This window comes from Rhinolophus ferrumequinum, chromosome 7 (genome assembly GCF_004115265.2).
Source record: "Rhinolophus ferrumequinum isolate MPI-CBG mRhiFer1 chromosome 7, mRhiFer1_v1.p, whole genome shotgun sequence".
NCBI lineage: Eukaryota > Metazoa > Chordata > Mammalia > Chiroptera > Rhinolophidae > Rhinolophus > Rhinolophus ferrumequinum.
Genome location: NC_046290.1, coordinates 98964975 through 98977369, shown reverse-complemented (window position 1 = coordinate 98977369; position 12395 = coordinate 98964975). Strand labels below are relative to the sequence as shown.

The window sequence follows — 12395 nt, the reverse complement described above, 5'->3', positions numbered from 1 at the left end:
TTTGTTGTGCAGAAGCTTTTAAGTTTCATATAGTCCCGTTTGTTTATTTTAGCTTTTACTTCCATTGCCTTTGGAGTCAAATTCATAAAATGCTCTTTGAACCCAAGGTCCATAAGTTTAGTACCTATGTTTTCTTCTATGCAGTTTACTGTGTCAGGTCTTATGCTTAAGTCTTTGATCCATTTTGAATTAATTTTGGTACATGGTGACAGATAGCAGTCCAGTTTCCTTCTTTTGCACGTGGCATTCCAATTCTCCCAGCACCACTTATTGAAGATGCTGTCTTTCCTCCATTGTATGTTTTTAGCTTCTTTGTCAAAAAGTATCTGTCCATATTTATGTGGTTTAATTTCTGGGTTCTCAATTCTATTCCATTGGTCTATGTGTCTGTTTTTCTGCCAATACCATGCTGTTTTGATTATTATAGCCCTGTAGTACAAGCTAAAGTCAGGGAAAGTGATACCTCCAGGATTGTTCTTTTTTCTTAAAATTGCTTTAGCTATTCGGGGTCTTCTGTGGTTCCAAACAAATCTGATGATTTTTTGTTCTATTTCTTTAAATAATGCCATTGTGATTTTGATGGGGATTGCATTAAATCTGTATATTGCTTTGGGTAATATGGTCATTTTAACTAAGTTGATTTTTCCAATCCATGAGAACGGAATGTCTTCCCATTTCTTTGTGTCTTCAAATTCTTTCAAAAATGTCTTACAGTTTTCAGCATATAGGTCCTTCACACCCTTGGTTAAGTTTATTCCTAGGTATTTTATTCTTTTTGCTGCAATTGCAAAAAGAATTGTTTTTTGTATTTCTTTTTCTGAGATTTCATTGTTAGTATCTAGGAATGCAATGGACTTTTGTATGTTGATTTTGTAGCCAGCAACTTTACTGTATTCGATGATTGTTTCTAATAGCTTTTTGGTGGAGTCTTTAGGGTTTTCTATATATAGCATCATGTCATCTGCAAAGAGTGATAATTTAACTTCTTCATTCCCAATGTGGATGCCTTTTATTTCTTTCTCTTGCCAGATTGCTCTGGCCACACTATGTTGAAAAGCAGAGGTGATACGGGACAGCCCTGTCGTGTTCCTGAACGTAGAGCAAAGGACTCAAGTTTTTCACCATTAATTATGAGATTAGCTGAGGGCTTGTCATATATGGCCTTTATTATGTTAAGGTATTTTCCTTCTATACCTATTTTACTAAGTGTTTTAATGATAAATGGATGTTGTATCTTGTCAAATGCTTTTTCTGCATCAATTGATATAATCATATAATTTTTGTCCTTTATTTTGTGTATGTGATGTATTACATTGATGGATTTGCGGATATTGAACTATCCTTGTGATCCAGGGATGAACCTCACTTGGTCATGATAAATGATCTTTTTAACGCATTGTTGTATTCGATTTGCTAGAATTTTGTTTAGGATTTTTGCATCTGTATTCATCAGAGATATTGGTCTGTAGTTCTCTTTTTTTGTGTTGTCCTTACCAGGTTTTGGTATCAGGGTAATGTTGGCCTCATAAAATGAGTTAGGGAGTACTGTCTCTTCTTCTATGTTTTGGAAGAGTTTGACCAGGATTGGTATTAAATCCTCTTTGAAGGTTTGGTAGAATTCACTGGTGAAGCCATTTGGTCCCGGACTTTTGCTTTTGCGAAGGTTTTGGATAACTGATTCAATTTCGGTACTGGTGATCGGTCTGTTTAGAGTTTCACTTCTTCATGGTTCAGCCTAGGAAGGCTATATGTTTCTAAGAACTTGTCCATTTCTTTTAGTTTATTGAATTTGGTGGCATATAGTCCTTCATAATATTCTTGAATGATCCTTTGTATTTCTGAGGCATCGTGATAACTTCCCCTTTTTCATTTCTGATTTTGTTTATTAGTGTCTTCTCTCTTTTTATCTTAGTGAGCCTAGCCAAGGATTTGTCAATTTTGTTAATCTTTTCAAAGAACCAGCTCTTTGTCACATTAATTTTTTCTATTGTCTTTTTGTTCTCTATTTCAGTTAGTTCTGCTCTGATTTTTATTATTTCCTTTCTTCTGCTGACCTTGGTTTTCATTTGTTCTTCTTTTTCTAGTTCTTCAAGGTGTAACGTAAGGTTATTTATTTGGGATTTTTCTTGTTTCTTGAGATAGTCCTGTATGGATATAAATTTCTCTCGTAAAACTACTTTTGCTGCCTCCCAAAAATTCTGGTAGGATGTATTTTCATTGTCATTTGTTTCTATGTATCTTTTGATCTCTCCTCTAATTTCTTCTTTGACCCGGTTGTTCTTTAAAAGTATGTTGTTTAATCTCCATGTAGTTATGGTTCTTCCTGCCTTCTTGTTGCAGTTGATATCCAATTTCAAAGCCTTGTGATCAGATAATATGCTTGGTATGATTTCAGTCTTCTTAGATTTGCTGAGGTTAGCTTTATGTCCCAATATATGATCTATCCTTGAGAATGTTCTATGTACACTAGAAAAAAATGTACAGTCTGATGTTTTAGGATGACGTTCTCTATAAATGTCAATTATGTCCATTTGATCTAATGTGTTATTTAGGGCTGCTATTCCATTATTTATTTTCTGTTTGGATGATCTATCCATAGCTGTCAATGATGTATTTAGGTCCCCTAGTATAATTGTGTTTTGGTCAGTTTCTCCCTTTAGTTCTGTTAGTAGTTGCTTGGTATATTTCGGTGCTTCCAATATTTATGGGAACATAAATATTGATGAGTGTTATGTCTTCTTGTTGTATAGTCCCCTTTACCATTATGAAATGTCCATGTTTGTCTCTTGTTACCCTTTTCACCCTGAAGTCTGTTTCATCTGATATCAGTATAGCTCCACCTGATTTTCTTTGGATACCATTTGCTTGGAGTGTCACTTTCCACGCTTTCACTTTGAGTCTATGATTTTCCTTGTAGCTGAGATGCGTCTCTTGGAGACAGCATATGGTTGGGTTTAGTTTTTTGATCCAATCTGCTACTCTGTGCCTTTTTATTAGTGAGTTCAGGCATTTTACATTTAGCGTGATTATTTATAATGTGAGGATTTCGTATCATTCTATCTTTAGTTTTCTGGTAAGACTGTGTCTCCATTGTTTCTTTGCCTTTTTGTTGTTGTCTATTATTTCCGTGTGGTGGTATTCTATGATCTTTCCCTCTGTTTCTTCTTTTATTACAGTATATATTTCAGTTCTGGATTTTTTTTTTCAGTGGTTACCCTTAAATTTATGTAAAAGAAAGTTTGATATTTAGAGTATTCCATTTTCTTCAGCTTGCCTACTTTCTCCATTCCCATATTCCCGTTGAGGCCCTTACTCTCCCCCTTTTTATGTTTTGGTTGCCACAAATTGTCCCTGTTGATGGTGGTTGAATAGCCTCCTTTAGTATTTCTTGTAGTGCAGGTCGTGTATTAGAAAATTCCCTCAGCTTCTGTATGTCTGGAAAGGTCTTTATTCCTCCTTCATATCTAAAGGATATCTTTGCTGGGTATATTATTCTTGGCTCATAATTTCTGTCTTTCAATAGTTTGAATATTTGGTTCTACTCCCTCCTGGCTTGTAGAGTTTCTGCTGAGAAATCTCATGATAATCTAATGGGCTTTCCCTTGTAGGTTACTGTCTTCTTTTCCCTGGCTGCCTTGAGGTTTCTTTCTTTGTTGTTGAATTCAGACAGCTTCAATACAATGTGCCTTGGAGAAGGCCTGTTGGGATTGAGGTAATTAGGTGTTCTATTTGCTTCTTGGATTCGAGGATCCAGTTCTGTCCACAGGTTTGGGAAGTTCTCATCAACAATTTGTTTGAATATATTCTCTGTTCCCTTCTCTGTTTCTTCTTCTTCTGGTATGCCCATTATGCTTATATTGCTCTTTCTGATGGAGTCAGAAAGTTCTTGTAGAGTTCTTTCATTTCTTTTAAGTCTCAAGTCTCTTTCTTCTTCCATCTGTGTAGTTTCCAGGTTTCTATCTTCGATGTCACTGATTCTTTCCTCCATCTGGTCAACTCTACTACCTAAGCTGGTTATTTCATTCTTAATTTCTTCTATTGAGTTTTTAATCTCCAGAAATTTTATTTGGTTCTTTTTTAAAATTTCAATCTCTTTGGTAAAATGTTCATGTTGTTTGTTGATTGTGTTTCTGAGTCATTAAACTGCCTTTCTGTGTTTTCTTGCATCTCCTTGAGTTTTTTCAGAACTGCAATCTTGAATTCTCTGTCATTTAAGTCACATATTTCCATACCTTTAAGTTCATTTTCTGGAGACTTTTTACTTTCTTTCTGAGCTGTCTTGTTACCGTAGTTATTTATGGCAATTGATGATTGATTATTTCTCTTCCTAGACATCTACAGGAGTGAGTTCTGCAACAGGTTGATAAGAAGAGGTCTTTCTTTTGTTTTCCAGTACGTGATGGTAGAATGTTTTATTTTCTGTCCTACTGCTGTCTTTTTTTCTCTCTCACACTGTAGTGTTATGTTTTCTTTGCACTATTCCAGCTTCTCACACAATGTGGGGATTCCCTGGAAGGCGGGCTTCTCCTCTGTTAACAGTTTCCTTGGGTCATAGTGGGGATGTGGAGAGCTTTTGAAGTTCCAAAGCTCTTCCTGCACCAGATTCAGTACCCCTGTGTTTCAGCAGTTCTGGTTTTTCCTGCAGGTATCCGCCCAGATAGGTGGGGAGAAGTGCGGGGTGGGTTGTGAGAGGTGGACCACAGCAATGGTGGCGACCACCACCACAGCCAGTCCTGCTTCCATAGCTCCCTCCCCTTTGCCAGAATTAGTTTGGCTGCAAATCTGTGTCTGCGGACGACAGTTCTCAGAACTGCAAATATGCTGTTCTTTTGATCTGTCACTGTTCCGCTTCTAGCACTAGGCAGGTGGGGGCGGGGCGAGCTCTGGGAGGGTAGGGAAGGCGTGGGTAGTCTCAGTTCCTAAGGCTTCCATTCTCTATGGCAGTGAGGGCTTAAACCACCGTTTTCACCCTTTTTCCCGCAGTCTTTTTTCCGAGGTCTCTGCCATGAGCGTTGGGTTCAGCTGTGTTATATTCTGTCCCTTCAGCCCTGTGGGCCATAAGTGGAGCACTAGCATTCCGAGTTCTTTCCTCTCCCGCAGCTGCTGTAGTTCTGGGATGCAGCGAGCTCAGAGCACTGACCTAGGTCCTCATCCTCCACCCGCGGCTCCGTCTCCACACTTCTCCCTTCCCTCCTCCCCTGGTCCCGTGATTTGCCCACCTTTAGGTGAGTTCAGTAGTGAGACTCTTCGTCTTGTCTGTCTGCTGTGCAGGGAGTCCTTTGTGGAGTTACAGTTGTTGAATTTGTTGTAAATTCTAGGTGAGATACCCAGAGGCTCACCTCACGCCGCCATTTTGATGACATCTGGTTCTTATTTTTATTTTTCGTGAAACATGAGGTCTGTTAAGGTAGCATAGCTTCTTTGTTGTTAAAGAGGCACCCAGCAAAGTGGTGATAAGACAGCATGCTGCCATTACTGTGCTGCTGGTCTGCAGTTTTAGTAACTGATATCCTCTGCTCAGTAGTGACACAGCAGTGAACTTTTAAGGGTTCCCTTTGTATCTCAGTGCTGGAGAAGGATTAAAGCAGTGAGAGTCTGGCAGCATTTTAACCACTTCTTTCATAACTTTGGTCAAAGCTTCTCCACTTTTAATAACTTTGGTTTTAGACCGTTATGATTTTTCCACATGTCACTAAGGCAGATCATTACAATTCTTTGTTTGGCCTACATGCCCTTAAAAGTTCTGTCAGCTGAACTCAACAATACCGACTAAACAGTAGCTTTAAGAATGTGTATGGCTGGATGAAAAGAAAAATACGGTTCCTGTCCTTCAAGGTCTTACACACAAAGATTGATAAGGCTGATCCTGATACACAATGCACATAAACTACTTTAATGGTGCGTTTTATGGCATGTGAATTCTGTCTCCGTTTTTAAAACTGCATAGACTTTGAAACAACTGCATAAATAACATTCTGAGGGTAAATACAAATGTGAAATATTTATAGAAAATTAATAGTGGGATAATTTGGTCAGAGGATTATTTAGAGGAAATTTCCCTTTCTCTAGTTCTAAGTTTATTGAAGGTAATGAATTATGAGACCAATTTGAATGGAGAACAGAGGCTTTGGAAAAAGTACAGTCTGAGTTTAAAAGTGGCAAGAAATCTAGTAGATAAGAATGACATTATAAAATGAGTCCGTGAACTTGAGAGAAGTGGAGAATGTGTGGTATTATTCATGGGCGCTGATTAGGAAGGCAGAGAACGTGAGAGCCTGCGGCCCAGTCTTCTCCTGGGCTGTGTGTGGCCCTTCATGGGCGCTGGGTTAGCCCACTGACTAAGTATGTGCCCACACGGGCCTGACTTGAGCCTGTTCTTGCTCCGGAGGCATAGGTGAGGCCCGAGTGCGGCTTTGTGCCCTGCAAAGGCGGCTTGCACTTTGGGGGTTGTTTCTTGTTGCTCAAGAAATCTTCCATCAGTGAACTGATGGTGGGAGAGAACCAATCTGCACAGACCCCAATGGTTTCAGCTTTCAGCTGTGTGAGTCTTAAGTCAGCGTTTATGGAGCAACTTAGGTCTGAGAGCCTCCTTCTCTCTAATTCTGCTGAGCCGGTGGGTCAGATCTAAAGCTAGATCTTGTTTTGTTTATTGTCCACTAAAATCTAATGTTTTAAGAGGGACCAATATTAAGTAATTGAATGTTTTCAGTTTATTATGGGTGGTGTCCAGTCATTTTAAAAAATAATCAACGGACATCCCACTCTGTCACATTAAAATCGTTATTTCAGTCTTCTCAGAGAAGCAAAGGGCTCTAGACCTGGTGAAATGTTTAATCACCTCGTCTATTACAGACTGTCATTTTTACATCATGGAAAGCCTGAGATCGGCATTTTATTTTTCATTCTTGTGTTGTTGTTGTTGTTTAAATTTTAAATTACTAAGGAAGCTCATGCCAGTTACCCAGTTGTATGTCAGCGTGGATGCAAGCACAGAGGGCAGCCTGAAGAAAATCGACCGTCCGCTCTTCAAGGACTTCTGGCAGAGATTCCGCGACAGCTTAAAAGCCTTGGCAGCAAAGGTAAAAATTATAACATCTTTAAAAGACAAAATAAATGAAGTAGAGAGAGGTTTTTGGTTCCCCCCCTTAAAAAAAAAAAAGACTAAATAAAATCTTCAACTTTTATTATTTAATAAATATTGAGTTCCTAAGTTTGTAGCACTCTACCTTATACAAGGTTGGACAATTAAGTTCGTGAACTTTCCACCATTTCAGCACGCGGAATGTATATTTGCTGACATACATGTTATATACATGTTATTTGCCCCTCGTATGCTTAGGGAGAGAGTAGTGGTACATAGCAACCCTGGAAGAGCTGTCAGCAAATAGTGTGTGTTTAAGCATGAAGTTAATTTTCCCAACTTTCTAGAACCGAATCTCCTTCCTGATGAGGAGTGCCACCTCAGAATGCCCAGATTTACTGTCTTTTCCTGCACACCTTTGCCCCTCTACGTGCTCCCTTCTGGCGCGCTGACCTTCCTGCTCTTTAGACCTGAGTCACCTCTGCCTCTTCTTTCCCATTATCTTCACATTGAGGTAGTCGCCATTTTCTGTCAGTTCTACCTCTCTTCCTTCTTGTAGCCATTTCCCCCTTTCTCTTCTCTGCTCTGCCCTGCCGTTCTTCATGCTGTACCAAAATTTGACTGAAAAGGAGAATCACTGCAGGAGCTTAAAACATTATAATTTCCTGTTTCCAGTGGGATTGGAGAACCTGCATTTGAAACATCCCAGATGATTTACTGTGCAGCCAGCTACAGGAGTCACTGGCCCAGGAAACCTCTCAGCACTTACTTTGGACCGGTGCATGCTTCCAGAGCCACTACGCACTGTATCCCCAGGGATGCTATTCTTCCCTGTTTACGTTGCCATTTCTGCATGGGTGCCCGCATTTCCTGAGCCTAGATCATCCTTTCTTTCCATTTCCTTGGCTTGTGGAAGTTCTGTGCAGCTGTCAAGGTTCAGCTTCATCCCTGCATCTGCCCTGTTAGTAGCTGCCTCTTTCTTCCTTCCTACGTTTTGTATCTATACAAACACTTTATTTCTTCTGGGTTTACCTAGCCTCTAGAGTCCTTCCTCATGTGTGAGTTCCACACGATGTCTAGCTCAGAGCATTTTATGGTATTGATAAATGTTTTCTAAAAGAATGAATGAGTGGAAACTCACCAGAGCTCTGTAGTGAGTGGTAAGATGTATCATGTACATTTTCTTGACTGTTCAGCTGATTAAATCTTTTTTCCCCTATTTCATGCTTGAAAAGTTAAATCAGTGCTCTTTTGGCAATTAACAGTGACGTTATTTAAGAAATACAAAATCGGCATTACTTCGGTTTCTGATCTCAGTTTATTTAGAAAGCTAGCAGGTTCGGTGCTTGTTGGGTGTGGAGACAGAGTCCCAGAGAGCAGTTTGCAGGCTCTCGGCCTCACGTGGAAAGGTGCTGGCTCGGGTAGTAGATTGTGGTCAGCTGTGGCTAATTGACCATCAACTGTAACCAGTTAGCCAATTAGCCACTGATATAACTGCCATGGCTGCGCTGGTTGGTGAGTCGAGAGTCGAGTAGGTCGGTTGGCAGGCAGAGAAGCGGACAGCAGGTTGCAGGTCATGCGACTCCAACCTCCAGTGAGACTATGGTGGTATGACTCCCCTACCTATGGCTCCGTGGGTGTTCCTTTTTGGCCTAGCCACATCCTGCGTTCTTATGTGGGGAGCGGGAGCAGAGACCCCGCAGGTCGCCTCGCCGGACAAATGGCGGAGCGAGCAGGGTCCCCCGCATGACATTGGGTTCCTAAAATCTCCTTGTGGACTTTAACTTCAGCCATATCCTCTTGTTACTGAGACAAAAAGTACGAGATACATGGCATAAAAATCAGAATGGATTTAGAGGGGAGTAAGCATCCGGAGCGGGCTCTATCGGACCCATTGAGACTTTTAGCTTGACTGTGTTCTGAGTTACTATGGAAGATGAGGAGTAGGCATTAGCAGCTGGCTTAATAGCTTGCCTTTTCTCTCTTGGCCAAATGTTCCACAAACTAAATATCTTGAAGTTACAAGCCTTTGGATGTCCCATTCAACTGTAAGTCCTCTGCGCTGACTCACTGATGGTAATGCAGCAACTTCAAGTTGTACAGTGTTTCCCCACCTGTGAGCTCCTGCTCGTGGCATCATTACTGTGTCCACCTTCACCAGCTGGGAAAATTCCCTCGGGCTGTTTAAACTGTGTGCCTGCAGACTGGGGCAAGTGCTTTCTAAGCACTTGTTAGCAATTAGAGTTTGTTTCTCATTCTTGTATTGTTGGTGTTGTCATTTTAGAGAGAAGATTTGTGGCAGGGAGCTGCTGTTTAAATAAAAAGTTTTCTTTAAATTAACTCAAACTATGTTATTTCCTTTTGAATATTTGATATTATTAGGATGATAGATAATACCAAGAAAGGTCTATTTTACTGTTAACACTCAAAAATAAAATGTGTATGTTGTAACTATGTTAGCTATAATGTAGTTGATATATTGTAACTATAGTTAATATGTCATAAGTATATTAACTACATTAAACATATTATTGTTATTATAATCTGATATCATTTGAGTTTTAAACAAAAACTTTTAAATAAAAAGCCACTTCAGGTATTTTAATTAGAATATCCATACTGTTATGTTCTGTTACTTGTTTAGTGTTTTAGTTTACCTGAGCAAGGAAAGGCCCTTGAAGAGAGTTTCTTGAACTTTATAAACAAAGAATTTTGATTTGTCTCACAAGTTTCAGCCTATTTATGAGGTAGTACAACCCAAAGTAGAGAAAGGTAGCATATCTTGGTTTTTATACACTTTGTAAATATGATGTTTATATTTTCAGATTTTTATCTTTTGTCAAAATGTTTCTTTTCAAATATGAGGAGAGAAATAGATTGGTACTTGAGTATGTGGGGCTAAAAAGCAATTCCGTCTAGATAACAGCAAAAAAATGTGTTAGTTTCAATTTCTGTCCATGATAGCTAGTTGTCATACAGTCCTGTTTCTAGAAAAGAGAAATCGATCTTGTACAAGACAACACTGCCTACCTTTGACAGTAGACTGTTAGCAGCAGTGTGATAGATGTGTTTCTGTTGGCACATTATGCCAAATTGAAGGTCTAGTGGGAAACTGAAGTAATCAGTCGTTTTCCATGTTTAAGCAATAGCGTTAATATGCTTGAGACCACATCTTTGAAAATGCAAAAGCCAAGAATAATTCCCTGCATTACACATTCTTGGATATTAGAGCTGAGCATTAGCGGTCTTTGTACAGGTGTGAGCACGTCTGACAGCCACGGGAGTCATGTGGTGTTGTTTAAATGGGTCTACTGTGCATTAATGAGATAGGTCTGGGTCTCACATTTAAGTAGACCCATGTGTCCTGTGCCCCACAATTTTCAGATTAAAAAGTAAACAGTATACTACTTGACCTTCTTATCTATGATTATAAACATATTACATGTCAATTATGGAAACTTGGGGAAGTAAAGGGAAATACAAAGGAGCAAGGAAAGGAATTACCTGTAATTCAAGGACCTTCAGACACCACTGTTGACATTTTAAAGTACTTCTATTTGATCTTTTTGGTGGGGGTTGAGGGGAGTGCTTTTTTACATATGATTCAATTGTACGTATATGCTTCCTGTTGTTACAACATTGAATCATAAGCGTTTGTCTGTGCTGCTAACATCTCTCTTACCTTCATGTTAAAGACAGTTCAGTCTTTCATCTCACTCAGTGTGAGGTGTTCTATATATACAGAGGGCCAAAAAAAGTATACACATTTTAAGAAAGGAAAAAACTGTATGAAAATTGCACTGGTGGTAACTACTTTGAGCACCTCTTCTTGTAATTGCAGAAGTCAAATGTGACTTGTATTCATCTTTTATTTTCAGTATATATTGAGTATTACAATTTTAATAGTTTTTCCCTTGCTTAAAATGTGTATGAGGTCATACAATTAAGTTCGCAAAGTCATCCTAGAAAAAGTGTTAGACACCTCATTGCTGAATATCACTACAATCACCTTCGAAGTACTCCCCTTGGGAAGCTATGCACTGATGCCAGTGCCTAGTCCACCCCTCAAAGCATTTTGGAACTCTTTTTCTGGAATGGCCATCAGAGCTGTTGTCGTTATTAACTTTGATGTCTTGAATGTCATCAAAATGTCCTCCTTTCAATATTTCCTTTATCTTCAGGTAAAGAAAGAAATCACTGCAGGCCAGATCAGGTGAGTAGGGAGGGTGTTCCAATACAGTGATTTGTTTACTGGCTAAAAACTCCATCGCAGACAGTGCCATGTGAGCTGGTGCATTGTCATGATGCAAGAGCCATGAATTGTTGGCAAAAAGTTCAGGTCGTTTTTGTCTATCTTTTCATGCCTCCTTTTCAGCACTTCCAAAGAGTCAATTTGGTTAACTATGTGTCCATTAATGAGACACATTAATGGACTCACAAATTCATAATGAATAATCCCTCTGGTATCAGAAAAGGTTAGCAACATTGTTGCAACGGGTTCCCGAACTTAGTTGTCTGACCTCATACACATTTCTTGGCGTCCTCTTTAATGTGTGTATTGGTCTCTGCCCCTGGTTCCTGGCACAGAGCAGCTAAGTGACAACAGCCGTAGAAGCATCTTTTGTTCTGATGACATGACTCTGGGTGGGCTCTTAGATGGGGCCTGTCAACAGAAAGACCAAGCCATAATTAGAAGCTTGAAATTTTCAGCCTGCTTCCCCACCGCCCGCCAGTTTTCTAGAGAGGAGAGTGACTGGAAATTGAGTTAATGATCAATCATGCCTACATGGTAAAGCCTCCATAAAAATTTCAAAGCTGCGCAGCTCAGGGAGCTTCTGGGGTGCTGCACACACAGAGGTGCTGGGAGAGGACATGGAAGCTCCTCATTCCTTCCCACACCTGGCCCTACACCTGTCATCCATCTGGATGTTAAATAGTACCCTTAGCATACCCTTTTATAGTAAACTGGTCAGCAGTAAGTAAATGGTTTCCCTGAGTTCTGTGAGCCACTCTAGCAAATTAATGGAACCCAAGGAGGAGGTAGTGGGAACCTCCGATTTATAGCTGATCAGTCAGAAGCACAGATGGCAACCTGGACTTGAGATTGGCATCTCAGGTGGGGGCCAGTCTTGTGGGACTGAGCCCTTAATCTGTGGGGTCGGACACTATCTCCAGGTAGATAGTGTCACAATGAGTTAAATTGTAGAACACCCAGCTGGTGTCATATAATTGCTTGGTGTGAGAAATGCCTCCACACATCTGGGTTCAGAAGTGTTAGGACTGTGGTACAGTGTGAGAATAAAAGAAAAACACA

At 39.9% G+C, this 12395-nt stretch overlaps 1 protein-coding gene across 3 annotated transcripts in view; it reads left to right on the top strand.

Annotated features, from left to right (window-relative positions):
* The window catches only part of LOC117024741 (S-adenosyl-L-methionine-dependent tRNA 4-demethylwyosine synthase TYW1), a 210046-nt gene that overhangs the window by 124469 nt on the left and 73182 nt on the right, over positions 1-12395 (top strand). For all 3 annotated transcript variants that reach the window (XM_033110219.1, XM_033110217.1, XM_033110218.1), the window contains exon 13: positions 6944-7079. In XM_033110219.1, the coding sequence (XP_032966110.1) occupies positions 6944-7079 (136 nt within the window). The remainder of the gene's footprint in view (positions 1-6943; positions 7080-12395) is intronic.